This window comes from Falco punctatus (genome assembly GCF_963210335.1).
Source record: "Falco punctatus genome assembly, chromosome: 5".
Classification (NCBI taxonomy): domain Eukaryota; kingdom Metazoa; phylum Chordata; class Aves; order Falconiformes; family Falconidae; genus Falco; species Falco punctatus.
In genome coordinates, this window is record NC_137584.1 from 53,932,995 (window position 1) to 53,956,467 (window position 23,473).

The following is a 23,473-nucleotide window of genomic DNA, read 5'->3' on the forward strand; positions in this document are numbered from 1 at the left end:
CAGTTACTGATGATGAAAGGAGCTTGAATGCTAACAGGAAACACATGTAGAAATTCAGAAATTAAGTTAATGGGGGGAAGCCAGGTAGGTGTAAAAATGCAAGCTTAGACCACAAAATTACAATGTCTGTTTATGCTGTGTCTCTCATGACAAACACTTGTTGTTCCTTCCCTGTAAAATTTGTTAGCAATACCTGCTTTATCTCTCTACTGTTATCTGGATGTATTTCTGCAGTATCATACTTCTTTTTTTATTCTGTGTGAATCAATATTGTTATAAAACATCAGTTGTGTAGTCTAGTTATTATGCCACATATCAACAGAAATGCCATTCATGCATTGCTTAATGTGCCCTGATTTGCACCTGAACTGGTTTGTTCTTGGGTGACAAAATTTTGCCTGTTTTTCATCTCCTCAGCTTCTGTATTCTTCCATAAAGCTAGTGTTTTGGTCTTCAGAGTGGACAGTTATAAATACTTAAAATACCAGGTTTTCCTCCCTTCTGTTATACTTGTGAGACTAGAAATGGTCATTAAACTTAAAACCCTGTCTACTGTCTACTGTCAGAATCTCTGGTAGAGATTCATGGTTAAAAAGCCAAAAGTTTGAAAAAGTAGGTAACTTCACTATGGAAAATACCTGTTCCTGCAGAAGCTGTGATGCCCAGTTCACAGAGACATGGAAGAGCTTTGACTGGTTGTTGCTTCAGTTCTTCAGTATTTTTACTGCATATAAAAGCTCGGTGTAAATGGAAATCTTATATCTAATTAATTCCAAAATATGAGTTGAAGTTGTTTTGGGTACTCCTTGTTTGAGTCCTTTTTACCATTTTTTTTGTGGTTTTAGAATCACATTTTCCAATTTTTAATGTTTTCCCTATTGCTGACCCACATAAACAGGAAAATGACTAACTTTGCTTGTCAACTAAGCAAGTGTGAAACTCCGTATACACCAAGTGCTGTGCCTAAGTTGAAAAAAAGGAAGGAAAATATTAAAGATTTTAAGTAAACATTTTTCAAGGCAAAAATGCAATTGGAATTGTATGTTTTCAATGCTATTTTTCTGATAACATGTATACAAACTATTGTAAGGTTGTATATGCTATTTATGTGCTTACAGGTACTCCTGTAAATGTGAAATGTCTTAATTACTCTCACTGCATCAAAGGAAAACATTAAGCAATGAACTTGAGTCCATGGAAGTTTTCCCCTCTAAAGTTACGATAGAGTGAAATGCTCTTCTTTAGACTGTCAAATGAACTTTTCCTGGCATTCATTTCCATCTGCTAAATCTTGCAAAGCTTATTTAAAACTACAGATTATATTTTACTATATTATTTTTTTCTTCTAAACTCAGTTATACAGCATTTTATAAATCAGTTTGTGTCTCCAAATGATTTTGGCAATGAAGAATAGAGCTTGCAATGCTGTGTTTCCCGTCACATCTGTCATAGGTTGTTATTTTCCAAATACAGGTCTCCCTTATTCAGATTATGGCCATGTTCAAACTGCATTTTTTCTAGATTTAATTAAACAGGTTAATCTCTGATATCTCTGGAATGCAGATATGTTTGGCTGGCACCAGAGGGGTTCATAGGAAAATGTGGAATAAAGACATTTTCAGAGTAATAATATATATAAATAATGTAAGTGTAGATAAGTAATGCAGATAGTGTCAAACATACTGCAATTAGAAAGGGAAACCTTTGTAAGTTTGTAAGTTTACAAAGTTTCCTTTTTAAGGGAAAACAGTGTAAGTGAATACATTTCTTATGCTGAACTGTGGGGTAATTTTTATAATCTCTTCCTAAATTTTAATGTAGAACAGGTTTTTTTAAATGAATTTTGCTTCTCAAATGTATGTTGCTATGTATGTCAGGTAGCTTGCTTTTACTTTACTTGCTTCATCTTGGCCAGTATCTCTACTTTTCCTTGCAGTGGTTTCCCTGATAAATACAATTAGAGCTATGATTTTATATCAGTTAACTACTGAAAGCTCTACTGTCAGCTTAATTGTCTAATTAATGTTAGATTCACCAAATCCCTAATAATGTCCACTGTTACTGGTAGCATCCGTAATGTGTTTCTTATGGATGATGTCTTTCTGGTGTATGATCTGTTGTAGGCTAAGTGTACAAACAGCATGGTATACAGTGGTGGTCCAGGAAAATTTCCTTTGCGGCTTTTCAGATAGCTTAAGATTTGTCTCTCAAATTGTAGTAATAGGTGTTAGAACTTGTTTGCTCCCCCGCCGCTAATACATTGTTTTTAATACTACAAAATTTCCTGACTGCAGATAAATCAAGTACGCTTCATGAGCCTGCTGCATTGTTATAGCTTGAGTTTGTTTTGCAAGTTAGATTCAGAAGTCTTCAGCAGTTTCACACTTAGGTTTCAAAGATTCTTTGTCTGTAAATGTGTTACCACAAACACATTTAAATCACAAAGAATGCTAAAGTTTTTCTTTCTCTGTTACTTGTATTTTTTTAATAGCCATTGCTTCCTCTGCATTTTTGCCCTTCCTCAATGAGTAGGAACAAGGCAAGATAGCAGTGTGGCAAACTAATTCTGTTTATTTAGGAAATGAGCAGGATGCCTTCAACTAGAATTAAAGGAAGCAGCAAAAGTAGATGTTGAAACCTGTTGATACTACAGAGAAGACAAACAGAAAATCTGACAGAAACAAACGAGAAGAAAATTATGTGGCAGTAAAGTATGCCTTAGTAGTTTCAAACTGCTTTATCTAACAGCTTGCATCTCAAGCCATGCTTTGAGAATGTGCTCATCCTCTCATATAGATGTATTTAGTTATTATTTGTCTTTTGTTATAAACAGCTGCTGTTGAGTAGGTTTGTGTGGCATCTATTGAACTTTCATCTGTGTAGCACTGAGGACAAAACTGCGATTGCACTCTTTTTGTCTCCAAATGACAGTTGCTCAAGTTTAGAAGGTACATACAGCAAAAAGTCCTTTACAGCACAGGAATATCTGGAAAGTGTACCAGCAAGGGCTGCTACTGGTGATGTCTAGCTATATCAGAAAAGATGAGCTTTGAACCCTAGTAGGAAGGCAAAATAAAAATGTTGGTTTTCTAGAATAGTTATGACCAGTCAAGGTCTTTTCCAGTAGGGAGCAGTCACTTTGAATAACACGTCTTCATATCCTCTGTTGTGGATAGAGTACCAAAACCTGGTAGATATGCAAACCTGATCAGGCTTTTAAGCCTAACTTCCTTTTGTTTCTCTTCTGATGTTCCACCATGAGTGGAAAATAGCATTAAGGAGAGGAGTAAGATGGGAAGATGTTCTGATTTTAGGTGGTATCTAATATAAAAAATGGAGAGAGCACACTGCTAGATAATGGCGCACTGTGAAATGTGATCTTTAGTATTGAGTTGATAGGTTGCGAGCATATTGTAGAAATGGCTTGTTTGGTGGTGTACCTGCAGCCTTTGGCTTCGTGATGTAAGAACATACTGAAAACAAAATTCAGCTAGAAGGAAGAAATCCCAAGTGTTTTCTCCTGATGTTATCTTTTTTAAATTGATGTTTAATGTCTACAGAATACTTACTGCCCCATCTACATAGAAATAATTTATAAATCTCATTTCTTTTTAATTAGGTTGAATAGAATATAAGAAAAAGTGTTAGAACTCTGAAGTAGTGTTTCTGAAATTTCTACTGAAGAACTGTAATCTCACAGCTAAGTTTTTGGTTTTTTTTAAAGCTACTTAATATTTTGTAGTTAAGGAATAATGGAAGATTGAACTAATGGCATAAAGCTCTGCCCCCTTATTCTGAAATCTTGGAACAGTTAAGGAGGGGAAGAGTGGGTACTTGGTCAATATTAGTCTCAATTTGGAGGGGGGAAAAAAACCCAAAGGAAAAACAGCACCTTGTTAATTATTTTGCTTGGTTTGATAAGTGTATGTGTTTTGCTTCATTATTTTACATTTAGTCCTAGTAAAACAAGTACTATAAAAGGTGTAAGTTCACTCAGCAAATTTTCTTTGAACAGATTGTGTGAAATGTTTAACTTTACCGAATTTACATGTGCAAAGGAGAACAGTGCATTTTTAATGCCTTTTGTTTCCAGGTTGTCCTTTCTTAACATTTATTTTTTCTGATACATTAAAAATGGCAAAAATCCGAACATTTAACATTTTTTTCTCTTCAAAGTAATTGTTCAGGTGGCTTTTAAATGTGTGTATTAAACTGTTTAAGATTTCACAGCTTTTTGAAATAGACTCAGTTAATGTATCCTTTAAATTTTTACAAGGCTATACATTTCCAGTAGCTGCTTAATTTTTGGATATTAAGAGACATTGGAATAGCAAAAAAGGTAGGATTTTCAAGTAAACAGTACCTTTGAGCTATGCAGTTTTGTAAAACCCTGTAAATTATCGTACTTCAGTCCTCTAATACAGCTTTTTTGTAATCAGGGGTGTATCAGATGCTAGGTCTGGAAGTTCTTTATTTAGAGCTTGTCAGCTATCAGCTGTGTTACTAGTTCTTGTGATTTTTTTCTTCAAAAATTTTATTTACGATAGTTAGTAACTTAAGGCATCCATGTGCACAGCTACAAATACTTGTTCTGCAAAAAATTCCTATTGTCTTGGGGGCCCACAGGCAGATACTGCTCTGCTAGACTGCCTTAAAAAGTGAGAGCACCTATTACATGTAACGTGCCAGTTCCTATTTCACTGCTTATTCTTATTCCTTTGGAAGCTTTTTTTCATCCAGAGTAAAAGGCATTGCTTGGAGTCCCGTTTCTGTTGGCAATCATGTACCACCATTCCTACTGTCTTCACCTTTAATTAAATTATAATGCATACTGTCATTTCCTTTTGTCTTCATGATAGGTAAAGCTTTCAAAACTGGGGTCTTTGGCTGACTTTTTGTAAAATAGGAAGTAGAGTATGTCTATCTTTTGTCTTTCTAAGGGAAAAAAAAACAACTAAAAAGAGACATCTCTGGATTTGCTGTTTAATTACTGTAATCTTGCAGGCAGAAATGCAAAAGTCAGTGTCAGTGAGTGAGTCTGTCTCCCTTGTACTCATGACCAGTTCCTGTTTTTTGTTATTAAATGCATTTGTGTTTCAATTTACGGTAAGGGTGTGTATGTATACATAGTGTTTTCAATAATTGCTGTACCTTGATTATTATTTTTTTTTGTTACTCTAAACCATACTCAATCTGTTGAAAATTTTTGATTCTTTGAAATCATGTCGTACATAAGTCCCTAAATGTTTTTTTTCAATAGCTGGTAAATTCTTGATATGTGATTAGGTTCTTGTTTTGGTCTTCAGAAGCCACAAATATTCCAGTCTGAAATGTGTCCTATGCTGTGACATTGCAGGCGGCACTGCCGTCCCTGAAATCGTGGAAAGACATCAAGTAAATATATTTTTCTTATATAGGGCTAATTTTTCAGAGAAACAGGTGAATGAATAGACAAGTTAAAATTTGCAAATTTGACTGACTTGTAAAAGAAAAATTGATTGATTCTCCTACAGATATCCCAGCTATCTGGCCCAGTCAAGGTCTAGTGCGGTTGTAATGTCACCAGCAGAATGAGAGAGTTGAGAATCCAGAAAACATAAACAAAATTTAATAAGGTTTCAGCTAATCTTACCTTGAAGTTCTCACTACACTAAAAGTTTGCAAGATACAACTTTCTGGAACTTGGACATTATGAAGATACTTGCAGCTTCAACCTACTTAGTGGGGCAGGACTAGTAAATACTATTTCTTTTTGTTTTTCAACTTTAAAAGGCCATCTCATCAAGTTTTTAGAGAAATTTGCAGAACAATTGTGGAAAAGTTGAACAGATACGAGATGATTTTACTTTTTGTATACCATCAGTTTTGCTGGTATGCTTTTCTTGTTCACTGTTCTTCTATTTAAATATCTGTTTCATACTGAAGTCATCTTGGTGCCTAAATAGAAGTTGTGGATCAGGAAAGGTTTCTTCTGTAAAATGCCTTGCCACTCCTGCAGCACAGTCAACAGGGATGTACTTGTGTAAGTAACATCAGTGTGTAAAAGGCATGATGATGTTTCTGAATTACCTGGATGATGTGCAGGCAAATAGCACCATCCTCTGGCATTATAATATTAGTTAAGAATTAAACTTGAAGTTGCTGTCTGTGTTATTTTTGGAAATTAAATATGATTGTAATAGAATGTACGTATTGTACTTTCAGTTTTACATACTCATTTTGGGCCAGGGTTTTAACAGAAATTCAGGTAATTTGCATGGACTCTGTGTATTCTGTTCAACTAAGTGACTGGCTAAAAGGGGGTATCTTTTTAGGGTTATTCTGCCAATAGTGCTGACACTGCTTTTTGCATGACCATTTATGGTAAGAAATTGCACTTCAGAAATATCAGACTGAGCTTTTTCTAAATCCCAGTGAAAGACAATTCACAGTCATTTAAGAAAAATTCGTTGAATTAGAAAACACCACCAACGACTTACAGTTGTGTATGTGTGGGAGAATAAAGGTGCTGTTACAGAACAACTGCAAATGTCTAATAAATTATTTTTACGGCAGATTGTAGCTTCAGTTACGGATTGAGAAAAGGGGCATTGTTGGCATTGCTAGAGTGCAAAACAATACACCTCCCACAAATAAGGTTTCAGTAGTTACAGGATGAGTTGTACTGAGATATGATTATGTGAAGGACTGGATTTTAGTCCATTTAACTATAAGCAGTAGGTATGAGAAATACCGCAGGGACATTCTTTTCAAAGACTTGACGGATGAGAAAGTCACTGTTTTGATTGTTGTGAATTCCTATTGGACCTTACATGTTTACGTATCAGAAACATCAAAAGGAGGCAGCTGATGTTAGGGGTAATCTCTAGAAAACAGACACGTACACACCCCGCCCCAAGTCTGCCTTTCTGTACAGCAGATCTCCATTCCTTTACATCGGAGGTGTTGGCCTAGTGAAACTGGAAATCTTGAGAGTTTTACTCCAGTGACAGTGCCTTTCCCTTAATGTATTAACTGTGAATGTAAAGCAGACCAATTATCCATGTTTCTGGAAAGACCATGACAATGGTCTACATACAGAGCTGAACTATGTATTCCTTTGTTGACGTGTGTTGCTTAAACATAACTTCTTAGAGATAGCTACTGATTGGAACATTGTATTAAGCATCTAGATCTTGAGACATACAAATTCAATTTGCTGAAACGCTGAATGCTCGCTGTTGTAACAGAGGTCTGTAAAATGTTTTATATTAAAAGATATACCATTCTGAGAGACATTAGATTTTTGTGGGACATCAGATACTGTAAATGAACACCATTCAATGGAATGATTGCAATAGAGTCACAGAGAAAAAATAGCTTTAATAGGTAAAGTTGTTTGAGTGTTTGAATGCATGTAATTTGATAAGTCTTGATGGCCAGAAAAGTTGTATGGGAAGATGTTTGTTTCAGGGAGGAAGAGCAAGGGAACACAGCAGTAGCTGACTGCAATATTCTGTATCATTTGGCTTCTGTCAGGGAGGAAGTGTTGATGACTAGAAGTGGTGAGACTCCAGAAATTTTGGCGAAGTTCCAGGCAGGAGAGAAAATGTGTTACTGCTTTGTTATAACACATTGCATGCCATCCACTTCAACCTGATTAGTGTCAGTGTCTCTGTCCTGAAATTAAATCCTTCCATTTATTTAGTTAGGTTCAGATTTTTTTGTTTAATTCCTACTTGTGCCCTAAACACAAAATTTCCTCATGTCATTCCAAGTTTTTCATTACTGTTCCATTTTTTCCACTTTATCATTCCAAACCCTTTGTCTAGCCATTTCCAGTTTCCTACCTATTTTCCAGTCGTTGGCCATGATTTTTTTCTATGTTTACTTTTATCCACCGATAGTTTGCGATCATTTTCAGTTCTGATCCTCTTCTGCTTCCTTTGTTTCATGTTTAGCTCTGCACGTAACTTGCCACTGAGTGTGTGACGTCGCACTTTCTCCATCTCCTTACATGCAGCTTTTCCCCAAGTTAGTTAATGAATACTGTCAATTTTTTTGTGGTCACTGTAGCTCTCATTTCAACTCTGCTTTATTCTTTTTCTTTCTTGTAGTCTGTGCCTGTCCTTGATAATCAGCTCGTTTTGTTGCTTGTCAGTGCTTTACTATACTGTTGGATTTTATGCCCCTCGCCCTCCAGTTTTGTTTCGTTTTTGTGATTCTCTGAGCCAGGTTGATGCCTCCAGTTTCCTGATGTGGTAGTAAACTATGGAGACCACAGGGAGAGGTAGGATTTGCTCTCAGGTGACCCAACAGAGTCTAGCCTGCTCAAAAATGGCCACAACAGCTACATATTGAATGTTGATGAAGTATTTTGGGGATTTAATTGCTAAAACTTAAGCTGTAAGAGCATATGCAAACTGTTTTCTAAGGCCAAATTGAGTGGATTTTCAGAAGGTGGAAAGATCACTTGAAGTATTTAATTTATGCAGAGAGTCTTTTCTTCAGGTGCCATTTTTGAAAATAAACTGTTCTGTCTGATATTTTCTCTTCAAGTTTCCCTATTCTCCCTGTCTGGAATGGGGGGGGGGGGGGGAGTCATCCCCAGACAGATACCTCACTTGAGCAAATTTATTTTTTGACTGAAGAGTTCAACTTGCTGAAAGTTGCAAGCATTGAAAGTAAAGCCTGAGCAATGAGAAGTGCAAGCTAAATCTAACAGGTGAGGCTGCCAGTGCATCTCACTGTGCCTACTGCACATCCAGTTGTTGCAGCTGCATGTGGTGAAGCAAACTGTTTCTGGAACATCAGTCCTGGGGTAGCAAGTTGTGCTGTTTGAGTATTACGGGCCACAGAGAGCTGGCCCATGTTGGTGATATTCAAGCATATCACTCAATAGCCTGCTGTATCAAAAACCTTAAAACCAAAACATTCTTGTAATCAGGTGCAAGTAGACATTTTTATTTTCAGCATTTTTCAATGAAAATGCATACTCCCAAGTTCATGAAAGAAAAAAAAAAACAGTAGTCATATTCACCATCCGAAACTTTGCAGAGAATAGAATAGCTATAACAACAAGACGAAGTTACCTGGAAAACCCCTGACTGGTTTCTATTAGGAAATAACCTTCTTTTAAAAAGAAAAAGTTCAGTGCTCTTGTTTGGAGAATTGTTTTCAGTAATATCTTTAGAATGGCTGTACCTCAGCCCTAGGGAGTGACTTAGCAAGTTGCCTTCTGTTACTTTGGACTGTTGCATTACTTTTATAAGTGCTATAGATGTTCGGTAGCATCCATTTGTATATTGGCAGTTCATGATAGTATGTCATGTGTTTTCCTAAAAATGGGTGTTTTGAACTAGTATAATTTTAAATACTAAATAAACCTTTTATTTTGAATTTTTTTCATGTGGCATTTTTATTAGAGCTAAGTGGTTGGTTTTTGCTATCAGAGGTGCTCCTTGGAGGGCTAGGATCATAGAAGAGTAGGAAGACTTTTCCAAGTAATTTATTTTTTCCCATTTGTCCAGTATTGCTTTATATATATCCATAAGACAGTTTCTGCGTGTTGAACTTCCTTCTCACATATGCTACAGACTGTCACTGATCTATTACATCCAGCCAAATTTAAATGGTGAGCTGTAGGGATGAGTGCACATCACATTGTATGCAGGCATAGTGTTTTAAAGGTTAGTGAACTGTGTTAATTTAGGAAATCTGAGGTGTTCTGAGTTCAGTAGTCATGGTATGTACTGATGGGAAATGACTGAGTCCTGAACTTCTGGTATTCCCAGCACTGTGATGTGTTGATAATGCTAATACTCAGTACCATTGTCACTGAAGATCCAGCATGCTCTGTGACAAACTGTACTGCAAATTGCTGTCATGTCCTATGGCATTTTGTAGAATTTGAATGTCAAATAATTCACTTGAATTATAAAAAAATAAATAGTATATGTCTTTATTAAATGAATTTTTGTATTTCCTTATGTTACTGTTTTTCCTGTGTACTGTGAAATTTGAAGGGAGAAAAATGCAATGCTACTGTTTTTAAGGCAGATTAAAGGCTAGAAGCTGGTGAGGTTTGTGGCATAGAAGCATATAAACAGTTTGAAATCTGTCAGCTGGGATAGGTTACAGTCACAATTTTGAAGTAGCTCATTACAGTGATGGGTGGATGTATTAGATGTTAATATAAACCCACATATGTATGGGCAAACAGATGATACATGCTTCTGAGCATGAAATTGTGTCATCAGGCTGGCATCTCCACATCTGCTTGTCTCGTGTAGTCTGTATTTGGAATATTTTTCACAATTGTAGGGCCTTAAAATCAGTTTTAAATCATAGCACAGCATATAGGAAGGGAACTATTATCTTGATAGAGACCTCAGTTATTAAGTCTGCTTTTCAAGGACAGACAAGACACAGTTCTGTCTCTGCTGCTACTGATACGGTCAATAGTTACACTGCCAGTAATGTATTAAAATTATTTTTTTAATCAGTGAGTCATGAGACATACTTGGAACAAACTAATGACATGGTGCACAAAACCAGTGTGCTGTCTTTTTTCTTTTATGCAATTGGTGGCTGTTGCTGTATGATGGTAGACAGAGTTGTACGTGGCTTGGTTGTGGTTATATAGAAAGTCTGTAGCAGAGTAAGGGATGCAAACTGTGTCTTCTAGATATGAAGGCATGGTGTTATGTGTATATTTTTCAATGACAATGCAGGTTTAGACAGTCCTAGGAGAACTTGCTTAAGTAAATTAATTCTGGTGTCAATAGCATCTAGGCTTCCCAGACCCTATTCAAAATCGAAATAGTATGCAGCCTTCTTCAAGTGCTCATACCACTTTTCAAAACAGATGAATCAGTATAAACCAGGTAAGAATTACAAAAGCATGTAAAAGACTTAAAACTTTTTAAAAAAAGAAACTGCAATCTGGCCACAGTTAATTAGCACCTTCAAGGTGCATTCCTTTGCCGCTACTGATACACTGCTAGTAGTTGTTTTGTATGTAGACATGGATTTATTTAAATGGCGTTGCCATCTGAAAAAGCACAGACTGAGGACATGCCTAACGTTGGTATTCTTCCTTTCTTGTTTTTTTCAAGCTAGATTCAGGTATATTAAAAATTTTGGTTCATCTTACCAGAAGCAGGCTTTTCTGTGCAATGGTATCCTTCAGCTTAAAGTTTCAGTGCCATAATAAAATTTGATGAGGGGAAGACAAATTGGGAGGAGAAGCCTCTGTGTATGGGAATCAAAAATGGCATTTTCTTTCTTTTGTTGAAAAGGTATGGCCATCTGAATGGAGCCAGTGTGGGTTTAAAAACCCACTGTTTGTATGCATTTCTCCAAATCTGCCAGTATCCCTGTTTCACTTGGTATAAACTTTCACTTGGTGTCTTTCTTGAGATGATGGTTTGACAGGTTCCTGTTGGTTTTATGCACCTCTAAACTACTACACCTCTAAACAGAGTAGACTGACGATCAACTCTTCCAAGTACTGACACTTAACTTCCCAATCTTCAACAGAATTAAAGACCAATTTTTATCTTCCCGTTACTTTCAATGTAAGTATATAAATGAACAAAAACTGAAAAAAGAAATTCTCAAGCCTGTTGCGTATGATAAAGAAGCCCAAATAATCTTTTGTTTGTTCAAATCTTTTACGGGTACTCCTTAACAACCATTTTTACAAGGAGATCCAAAATCTAGGGACTTGCTTACAGTAAAGGAAAATGGTTGACTATACCCATACACTTTTGCTATTCCAGCTTGAACACCCAGACTGTTCTAATTTTTAAAGACTGCCCCAATGTTTTACTTGATTCCTGCATATATATGTGTGTGTCTGTGTCCTGTTTGTCAGTATGCAAATACATTATTGTGTCATCAGATTTTGGGGTTATACTCCTAATAATTTTGACACTATAGCATGTGTCATTAGTATTAATTTTTGACTAAATCAAAAGGATTTTAAGTCAGAAGGCCAGCTGGCAGTTACAGGAAAGGTAAAAGCAGACGGATAGTAAAGGGAAGAGAGCTTTGGCTGTCAAGTTGTTGCACGCTACCATAGTTGTACTGGAGTAACGGCAGTGCAGGTCTGTCTGTACCCTTGGGTATTAGGCTTATCCTAACTTAATACTGAGACAAATTGCATCAATGCATGTTTCGTTTTGTAATGGTATTTGACTCGTAGCTACAGTATGCTTTAGTCTAAGTACTCTGTCAGTACAGTCTAAATACCAAATACCTGTCTGAAAACCGCTTTGCTTAAAATAGGCTAGAAGTTTGTGTGTTAAACTTTCTGAATTGTGAGAACTATGGTGCTGACAAGCCTTTACATTTTTTAAAGGTATGAAGGTATACTTTCTGTTTTCATGGGAGGTAAATTTCTTTAATTTTCCTAATGTTAAGTTAGTGAATTGCCAGAATTTTTATGGAGCGTCCCGTTCAGTAAAATCTCTTGCTCTACAATTTGACGCCATTGGCCAGTCAGTTCGTTTAGATGCATATGATCCACTCTTTCACTTCTTGCAATGCTAGAGTAATGAAAAGTAGCAAAGAGGTGTTTGGGCTTCTTTAGGAGTTTATGAAAGATGTATCTGTGTTTTTATTTTGTGTACTCTTGATTTAGGAAATGTATTGTCATCGATTTACTTAGGTGTGTGTTTAAGAATGTTCAAATGACAGTGAGTGTGAAGAACCTTTTTTGACAAGAAAGGCTTCGTGCTTATATATCCTTTATATCCTTTCCCTTTAGAGGTTAATATACCTTACCAGTGCTCTTGTCCTAATCAAATTGGAATTACTGCTCCTACACTTCTTCCAGGCTTGTAGTGCACTTCAGCTGCCATAGGATACTCTGATTGTTGATTAAGAAGTGTTCTAAGAATTGTATAACCATTGGGCATTGACTTCCTTTTAGTTCCAAGGTGCAATTTAAGGATTTGCATATGATCTGTTCTGTTAAGTGCTGAATAGTTTTTGCTTTGCCTGCTAAAGCAGGTAATTTATCAGGCGGTTTTCTCTGGTGCCCTATAGATTAGATAGTAAAGTATACTGCTTTCCTAGCCTTGTGCCCTTTGTAATGAGGCCTATAATTATTAATCTTCGTGGTGCCTGCAGTGCATAAAAGACAGACTTGGTCCTTATCTCAAATGTGCTGCTTGATTTTTAGTGTACTTGGTTATAAAAATACTGAAGTCAGAAAATTATATTTGACTCTTCAGTCAATAGTGTTACTAATAATTCTTGTGTTGTCTTTGCATGTATTTGTATACCACTATTCCAGGATTACCTTCTATGGTTTGGTTTGCCTTTATATGATCCTAGTCTGCTTCCTTGCTCCACTTATGCTGAAGTAGTAGTGTTTTATAAAACTAACTAATTACACCTCCCCCTTCCCCAACTATTAGTGCTATTGATGGACAATTACTTTACATTCTCTTGTGCTTTTTAATTTTATTTTTATATCTTCTTTCAACTTCTAGTGTTTCCTGATCTTTAGTGTTAAATTTTTGTGGTTTGTGTCAAAAACTTGGTTCATTGAATGTATTTTGTCTCCTTGTACATTTAACTACAGATCAGTGTCAAACACCCCAACAGTACTTGTACAGAGTGAAGCTTAATTTCTAAATTGATTATAGAAGATGTTTTTTGTAAAACCTTTGACCTGATTTTTGGATCATATATAGCAAATATTGCTAATAGATTGCAAGTTATTTTCAAGTTATATGATGTGAATTTTTATCTTGGCTTCTTTGAACTAATTTCATTCAGTATCACTGTGTTTTTTTGTAATTATTAGTTCCTAGCAGCCAGATTTCAAAAATGGTACTTTCTGAGAATTAACTGTAATTCATCTTTGAAATGATAATAAAGCATTCATGTTTAACTGGCAGTTGAAGGGCATGGCTGCTTGAAACTTCTCAAAATTGAAGTGGAAAAAACCATACCAAGTTGGCAAGAAAAGTAATTTTTACTGTAACTCAAGTGATTAACTACTTATTACAAAAATGCTGTATGTGATTTGTGTAGGAGCTTGAAGATGAACCAGAATCTTTGTGCTTAACTAGTAGTCCCTGTCTGAGAATTTTATATTAAGTCTTCACTATTTTTTTGTCAGTTAAATAATTTGTGAATATTGTAAACCATGATTTGTGCTGTTGCCTTTATTTCTCTTATTGTTTTTCCTTATTTACAGTGTAGTTGATATGCAAGTACTAGTAATACGCAGAGACTACTTCTTCCAGAGATCTCTAGGTGGCATATAAATGAAATCAGTTACAGCAGATAAGACAAATGAGGGATATGAAGACCAAGTCACTAGTTAAATAAGAATGTCTCTGTCTATAGCGTGATTGTTTAGAAAAAGTTGCACAACAGCTTTTTTGGTATGCTATTATAGACATGCCTGTAGTAGTCTATTTTCTTGCCTGAAATCTTCAGCAGCCTTGACCACATTTTTATATGTAACCTACAAAGCAATATTATTCTGTGGTTTTAAAGGTGTAACCATCATACTTCAGTACACAATAGAGTTAACCTAAATGAGTAGGACCAAATGACTCCAATAATTCATCTTGCAGCAGTAATCTAAAATACTTAAAAGATTAATGTGTTATTCAAAATAAGTATTCATTTGACTCTGGCTATCTGAATTGGTCTATTACTGGAAGAATATCAGCATTTTTCTAGTTTTCAGATACATAGATGAAGATTGTTTAAAACTTTTAGTTAAATTCTGAATTCAGGTTATTGGTTTGCTTTCTTGTGCCTATAACGTCCTTCAGAATGCAAGGTATCGCTGCCATCACTAATGCTGTAAAGCTGGGAGTCTTTTTCGTTGTTAGGATGCCTTTTCCCTTCATATTAAAGAGGGAATTGCGGAAAAAGGAAAGAGCTAGTTTACTACTTTTATTTAAACACCCCTTCCCCAGTGTAAATATTTTATTACTTTTTTTAAAGCTTGACAAGAAACTAATAGTGCTGTAGTGTTATTAGTTGTGAAACTGTAGTTTCACAAAAATAAGAATGAACTTTACTGTGCTCATGTTTTCATTTAACTTACAGTACAAATTGATACCTTTAAGTTACTCAACTCTGGTAATTATTTCTGAACATCCTTTAAATTAGCTAGCTTTTGGGTATTGCTTGGCTTCTTCGGTGTAATTCAGTGCAAGACAACTCTGTTTCCAGGTTTCAGGGAAGGCCTGGTAGCCCACACATAGCTTGTGCTGCTTCTGGCAGTACCTGAGGCAGACATGAGTTTTTTTACCTTACTATAGCCTTGAGGATCAACTGTGTTAAGGCAAAAGAACTCTATAAATAAGAATCTGATCAGATAGTGAGCAGCTGCAAAGCATTTCATCCTCATATTGCATGAAATGCTTCTGGCATCTTGCAGAACTGCTGCAAGGTAAAGTTCTTGAATGGTGTAGGTATCATGTGAATGAATATAACTGTTTGTAGATTATTTTGAATAAAAATGTAACATATGCAAGTAAGACATGGAAGTGTGGGAATTCATTATCACAGACTGGTATCTTTAGGTTGAAGAGAAGTAATGTACTTGTTAAACTTTATATTTAACACTTGTTAGTTACAACCTTAAGTTCAAACTTACTTTTTGTCTATTACTAGGAAAAGCAAGAGATTCCCAGTCAGCCAGAATGGAATCTGAAATTGTGCCAAAAATTACCAAAATGACAGTGTCTGGAAAGAAACAGTCTATGGGATTTGAAGTTCCATGGTAAGCCAAGCCCTCTTGTATCAAGGTACATCAGCAGCTCTTCTTTCAGACTGATGCACCTGTAGCAAGTTTCTTCTTCTTTTTTTTCTATTTTTTACAGCAGTTTTAGTGTCACTCTCCAGAACTAACCATCTCAGCTTCTTGTTTGACTCAGAATTACTTTCAGAAGATTGTACCTCACGTTTTGAGTTTAACAAATCCTTTCACTATGAATAGTGCAGAGAGATATCAGCTAGTCAGATTATTTAAACATCCGCTTCATAGAATACTGAACTTTCTTGGGGTTCGTTTATTTTAAATTTAGTTCTCTAAGTGGAATTATGAAATCAATAAATCTTAACTGTAATTGCTTGTTCTTCAAAGGAAGTAATACCTTTAAGAATAATTTCTGGGGAAAGCAATCACTTATGGCTAAACTTTGCCTTCCTCTGCAGCTTTTATTAACTTTAACAGGTGTCCAGGGTATAACTGTTGTGGAGAAGAAATTGGTCCTCCTTATGCTTTAGCTAAATTAGAGTGGTTGAGCTGTAGTTCTAATTTTATCCTAACTCAGAACAGTTGAGGGTATGTCTTGTAAGAGTGTGAAAACAGACATCTGGATCAGAGTCTACCTACAACAGTAGCCAGCAGTGAATACTTCAAGAAATACATAAGGACAGGGCATGTGCATTGGGCATACAGTTAGTGGAATGTCATTACATGTAGTGTTCTGTGGCTCGCCACCATATTTTTTTCTTGATTAGGCTGTTTCTGTTAAAAATGGTTAATGGATTTTTCTTACTTGGATGCACTTATTCTGTTTTTGAACCCAACTTATAATAGCCGCCTAATCTGTGGTAAGAAATTCCATAGTTCATCCTCAGGAAAAAATTTGCAAGCATAAGCAGTTGCAACATCCCCGCCTCATCTCCCAGTGTTTGTAGTTCTGATCTGAAAGCATTTTTGGGAGTAAGAGGGCAGCATGGTCATTATTTTACAGTATCTTGTGCATGTTTGGTAACTGAGTGGAAAGTAAGCAGTTGCACCTACTTAGTCTCTTAAGCACATTTAATACAAGGTGTGAAGCTGATGTCATTAAGCCCTTTGTACTGCTAGATATCATTGCTAAGAGACATCACTTTCATTCATCTACCTAGATGCAGTAAGCTCCAAATGAAAAATTTATGGGACTTTCAATCCTCTTTGCTGTTTGAGTTTTGCAATATATAAAAGGGAACAATGTTTGGGGGTTTTTTCTCCTTGCCCTACTAATCGGTGACTGGGTGTCACAACTGGCCTCAATCACGAAATTCCTATCAACGTCGTAGCATCTTCATCTATGGTGTTTCTACTACACTTCTTTTTTTGTGGGACTTTTGTGGATTAAATTAATTTGGATGTAAATTTATAAAAAGAAAGGAATCTTAAGTGAGTGAAAAAGTTAGACCTGGATAGTAGTGACTGATTATTTTAGCTGTAATAATGACTAATAAAAGGTTTGTTTATAAATAAAAGCAAATACAGAATTTTGTATCTCTGATACTTAGCAACTCCCACACCTTGTGCATGTGTGCCTGCTCCATAGGAGAGAATAAGGTAAGAATAATGCTTTCTCGTCTGTAGACTGGAGTAATTCCTGGACAGGATAGTGATGACTCAGTCCCTGCGGAAAGATGGTTGTCTTTAACATGCTTCTCAGCCACTCTGCCTTCTCTTCAGGGATCCTGAAGTAGTTTGTGTTATACTTGCTTCCATCTTTTTTTTTTTTTGTTATATACTGTTTTTTGTGACAGAAAAAAATTAAGCCTTCAGGACCTGCAGGTAATTGCTTTAGAACAATCCTCAATATTGTGAGGTGGTTTTAAATACACTTCACTTGTTTAGTTGTACTGCTGAAATGCTAATCAAGAACAAGCCTCTTCAGCTCTAGAAATTGGATGCATGTTAGGCATTTAGCTTTAAGTGGGAAGAATTAGGTAAGTGGAGCGATTTGTAAAAGCGTGTGAGATTTGAAGCCCTGCCAGTCAATAAATACGGAAGAAAGTACAATTTAAGTTGTAAAGTTATCTGCATGCCTAAAGATCCCTGCTTCAAGGAGTCTGTCATGGCCTCCTTTCTTCTTTTGCCTTACAGGCACTGTGGAGACATTGCTAAGGCACTAGGACCTTGACATGAAGAATGAGGGAGGAGGCCTTGACCATATTTGCATCACATTTTTCCTTCTCTGCTGTAGGACAGTGGCACTTGCTCTCCTGATTATTTTCCTAACAGTTGGAGCTTGACTAGCTTCTTTCCACAGTATACGTTCTGGTTAGCTGAAGCATTGGTATTGTCTTGCAAACTTGTAATGACTTTGTATGTGTCTGTTTCTAGATTTCAAAAACAAAGCAAAACATGAACCCCTGCCTCAACTCCATGAGTATCACAGTTGAGTTTTTTCTTCTGCAGTTGTCTTCTGGATTGACAGTGTAAGGATGAGTTTTCAGGGAACAGAATGAATCTGTGTTTATTAACACCTAAGAAAGACTCATTATTTTGACTCTTTTCAGACCCTTTTTATGTTACTGTTGCATTGATAAATGTACTGCAGAGGGTTTACTATTATACAGATTTCTAAGTACATAGTTTTAATTACTGACAAAAAATACAGTGTTATAAATTACTCGTAGCAGTTTAGATTCTAAAACACCTGTAACTGCGTCCCTTACTCTAATCCCCAAAAACTGTGTTGGTGCAGACACCATTAAAAAGTGATTGTATAGTATGTATGAACTATTTTTTTTGTCACTTCTTATAGGATCTTAATTGTAATGCATGAACCATATTTTCAAGCCAGTGGCCTAGCTATTCAGCCTTTATGATTGTCTTGTTATGCGATATGACATCATAATTAATTTTACTTAAAATGAATGGATTATTAGAAGTCATGAAGTGCTTTAAGCATTGATTGCCTTTTTTTGGGGTATTCTTAAGGGGATTGTCTACAGAAGATGGTTTGCTCACTTCTGACAAACTGTTTTTCTGATGTTCTAGCAAAATTATTTACCAGGCTTTTTCTTCCTGGTAAGTCATGAAGGAAGCCAGAAGTTGTGAGCAAAAAGAGTGATTATTTTAACCAGCCTGACCAATATTGTGTAATTAATAATTTTGAAAGGGGAAATAAATGTAGACATTCCTGTAATGACTGTAAGTACTCCGAAAGAGTCGGTTGTATAAAAATAATTCACTAAGCATCCAGACCAGAAGATTGAAAATAATGTTTAAGAGCTTAATTATGCAGAGTTAATCTTCAGCAGATAAGCTTTCAGGTTCTTTGAATGCATGGTAGCGTGAACCTCTCAACAGTTGTTGAGATTGAGTGTCTTCTAACATGTCTTACAACAACATATGTTGTATTTCTTAGTTTTCCTCAGAAAGGAGATGTAAGCATAACATTTTAGTCCATTTACTCTTATGGTTCTTGTTGGCAAGACAACGTAGGATGTTTCTGGCCTGGCAGTTTTAATTTTGACTAAATGTTGGTCCTTGGCAGGCTTTTGTGTCTGCTGATGTCTTAACAAAAAGCTGTGGTAAGCTCTCTTGATGTTTGTGCCTGAATTGCTGGTTGTGAGGCATTCTTGAGTACATGACCTCAGTGTGCATACAAGGTGTGTAATGGTTCTGTCCTTTAAAAGAAGTCAAGAGCTGTTTAATCAGAAACTCCATGTTACTGGCTAGCGGTGATGTGGCAGACAGGCACAGATGTTGGCAAATGCAGCTGCTCTTGGTAGTTCCGTCAAGTCCTCATACAAAGCCACAAGCAGTTGGTTAGGAAGTGCTGTTCTTCCAAATGTGAATAATTTGTGATATGGTGGCTCAAATAGCTCAGACCAAGTTGGAGCTTTGCTACTGAAGATGCTTGCTAATGCAGTTGACTTGTTTATACCCTCAACTGCCTGCACCAGTGTATACTAGATACTAGTATGCTATCCTATATTCTCTGTCATCTGCCAGAAATCTGCCAGAAACGTGCCAGTCACGTTTCACTCATTATTTCACTTGTATCTAGCGGGGTTTTTTTGGTGTTTGTTTTTTTTTTTTGCGCCACCTAAAATAAAAAAATGTCAGCTTTAAGCAGTAGTAGTCACAGTAAAAGCTACTTAGAATTGAGAGAGTAGTTATTTTATCTGGCAATAACTGTGATTCTTTCAGGTACTGTAATTAGTTTGAATTCTACCACTTGACATCCATCCTAGTTCTGGGAATCCTTACTGACATAGGGTTTGGCCTACAGGATGATCAGAGCATCTGGGATTACAAAAAAAAAAATATCAATTACCTAGCTAAACAAAATAGAATTTAGAATCTTACAAGTAACCTGTCTTTCAAAATACATTTTGGTTTTTAATAGTCTTGATTGTGACAGTCTTTGAATATATTTTTGAAAGCTACAGAAAAACATGAGAGTTATGTTTTTGGGTCACATCACTTAGAGCTTCATCTCTTAGGTTTTTTCATTTTTTGAAATTTGCTTTGGGAAGAAATGCAGACGTTGAAAAGGAGAGAAAACTACTGCCAACTGCAAAAGCTGCTTTGATATGACTGCTTATACAAATACTTCTTTCTAGAACTTCAAATATCAGAATTCTAAGGAAGAAAACTTGATACCAGTGTAAAATACTTGATTTGTATTACAGTGTGACCTTTGCATGTTGGCATTGGTCCTAGTACTTAAGTGTGAAAGTGCTAGATATTATGCTGACACTGAACTGAAGTTTACCTGAAAAAAGGGAAGAAGATGGAAGAGAGCCTCAACCTTTATGAAGGATGTCTAATGCAAATTAATTGTAAATATTTTAAGATCTCTTAATGCATGATTCAGGCAAAAATGATCTGGTGTACTTTGTTATTCAGATTATTTAAAAGTTATATATAGAAAGCTTTGTCACCACAGTTTTGTGCATAATTGCCTCCTATCAACTGGACTGTTTCCAGTCAGTTTTTATGAAGTAAAATTTCCCTGAAAAGACATTGGAGAACACAATTCTGCCATTCCAAAGCAGAGTTTTCAGCTTGATCTTAATGTACTATTTAAGGAATTTTAAAAATAGAGCCTTCTGCTCAGTCTTAGAGAAATGCACTGATCTTTTCCAGTAAAAGAGCACAAATAACTGTAGTGACTATTTTTCTGTGGAATAGTTCATGTGTAATCACCTTTCTTCATAGCTACATCTAAAGCAATGATGACCCACTAATTTTTGGAACTTGGGCAATCAATTGTATCTTCTTGTAAAGGGTATTCAGCTTGTCAAGACACGATGTTATATACTGGAACTTGTCTAAGGCTGTATTTGGTGCTACTGTACAGCTGGTTTCATAGTGTAGAGTTTTAAAATGTCATGATTGTGTGACCTAAGACAGTAGCTTGATATTGAGTTGCCCTTCTCGCTCAAGTGATCTAGAATATTTTGATAGGACGAGTTCTTGTGAACAGGCTTTATACAGAATTGTCTATCCAGGTAGCATCTGTGCCCCTGTAACCAGCATGGCTGGCATAAACTAAGTTCTTTGCTTAGCAAAGATGAGAAATGTGTTTGTGTATCCAGCCTTGATGCAAGAACCAGGCCTTGGGTTATGGAACTGTAGGGGGATAAAAAAAAACCCCAACCAACCACCAAATGAGTGCTCATATTTCTGCTTTGGAGTCTCAGAATCAAGAGAAAAACTTGGCTTTGAGCCTCATGAAAAAAGTGTCAAGTCAATAATTGGCTGCAGTACTGATTACATAGGTGGGTTCTGAAACTGAGGGGAAAAAGGGACATGCATAAAATATCCCATGTTACATAGTGCTGTGTAATGAGGGGCGAATTTTCTGTTCAGTCTGAACATTTCCTAGGTTTAATTTTTTTAGACTGTAACCCTTGAACTGATTTGTTCAATAAACTAACGTGCTTGGACTGTATTGTTTCCTGAGATACATGTAATGGAAAGGGACTAATACAATGCAAATACTCCTACGCAGACAGAAAATGAGAAGCAATGTCAAATAAAAGCAGTTGGTATCACGATGGGATTCTGAAGTACAGAATAAGTAGTTTTGTTTGTAGAAGTTGAAAATAGGAAAACTGAGGAGTCAATTGTGGTACTTAAACAGAAAATGGAGAGAAAAATTCATACTGGATGTGCAGACACTTGAGTCTGAGAGCCTACGTGAATCTGTTCCATAGAAAGCGGCCCGCAGCATGGTGGTACTGCATTGGAAAGGATTTCCATTTTTCCAGGGGAAGAAGCCTCTTCTGTATTGTTTTAAATACAGTACTTTGTAGGTATTTTCAATAATCTGTAATGGTCAGTGGTCAGTATATTGAAGTTTGCTGTGATACAGTGTTGTCACACCTGTAATAACTGCTTCTGTTCCTGTCTTGCTGCTTACATTAATGCCTCGCTGTGGAGCTCTGTCAGGCAATAAGAAAGCTTTTGTTGTCTTAAAGATGTCGCTTAGCGTTTGTTTTTAGTGGTCATTTCTGCCATAACAGGTGAAGAATCATATTGTATATTCTCAGAGTGCTTGTGTAAATTAGAAAAATATCTCATTTACAAATTGGAGAGAAAAAGAGTGAGAGAATGTAATATAATAATATATATAGGATTATTTATTATTGGGATTAGTATGGTGATCTGTTGGAAAACAGGGTGTTAGAGAAGGAGAGTTGGGGAACCCAAATCTCCTTAGTCCCAGATGCCTTGTTTTATGCATAGAACACATTTTCTCTGTATTGATAAATATAACTTATCTGTTATGGCTCTGTATAAGCATTGCACCATAAATTGCAGCTCAGGTATGCTTAGTTCTTTATGCTGTATTGCTGTTCTCACTATGGAACATTGCTACGTTCCGCTGTAATACTTGTAGCGTATGTGGAAGCTGTTTTAGAATCCATGCTTCAGGGTTGACTTAGGCTCTTAGTTCAGAGACAGCCAGCTCTAGTTGCTCTGCACAACTGTCCTTTCCCTCCCCATTAAAAGAAGTGGCTGTGGGAAGCTTTTGTTTATCTGTTTCATGTATTTTACAAGATTATTTCTTATCTTGCTTTTGTACACAGGGCTTTTCAGACAAGATGTTCAGAGCTGGTATCTGTGCAGTTTGTATCTAGCTGCTTATCGCCTCCACCTTAACGGGTTTATCACATACTCTGTCTGGGGCTTACAGGGTAGTGGAAGGAAAACTTAGTTTCTCTCCTATATTTCTACAGCTTCTTTGTCATTTGTATTCCTTGTGTTTTCTTTTTTCCCTAGTGTGATTGCTGAAGAAAATGGCCATGCTAACACACCTCAGAAAGGACTGTTAACTGAAGACACCAGCGTAGCTTCTGGGGTGCTTCAGGCAGTCTCAAAATCTGCTCTTTTACCCCAAGTAGCGCAGGTTTCAGAAGAGCAAAATATGGTGCCTACTCCAGTAAAAAAGTCAAGCAAGACAAAACTGCAAATAGATGTGAAAGCAGAGTTGGAGAAGAGACAAGGAGGAAAGCAACTGCTTAATTTGGTGGTAATAGGTAATACTGTTAAATTGTATTTTTGACAGACATAGAGATTAAAAACTGGTGATCGTATCTGGAAGTAATACCGAAGCAAATCTATCCTCTCTCTAGGGAAGGGAAATTTCATACCGTTTTCAGTCGCATCTGCTTGACCATTATTCATTGGAAGAAGAGTACATTCAGATGTCCTTGACTAGGGCAGAAGGGTTGATTTAGCTTCCTTTTGAGAGTATAA

General features: G+C 36.3%; 1 protein-coding gene across 6 annotated transcripts in view; it reads left to right on the plus strand.

The window, feature by feature from the left end:
* Positions 1-23,473, plus strand: part of HBS1L (HBS1 like translational GTPase) — a 60,991-nt gene that overhangs the window by 18,817 nt on the left and 18,701 nt on the right. For 5 of the 6 annotated variants that reach the window (XM_080390152.1, XM_080390156.1, XM_080390150.1 and 2 more), the window contains 2 exons: positions 15,634-15,742; positions 22,997-23,253. In XM_080390152.1, the coding sequence (XP_080246278.1) occupies positions 15,634-15,742; positions 22,997-23,253 (366 nt within the window). Of the gene's footprint in view, positions 1-490; positions 11,559-15,633; positions 15,743-22,996; positions 23,254-23,473 lie in introns of those variants that run through there. The other variant, XM_080390154.1, reaches the window with a different exon arrangement.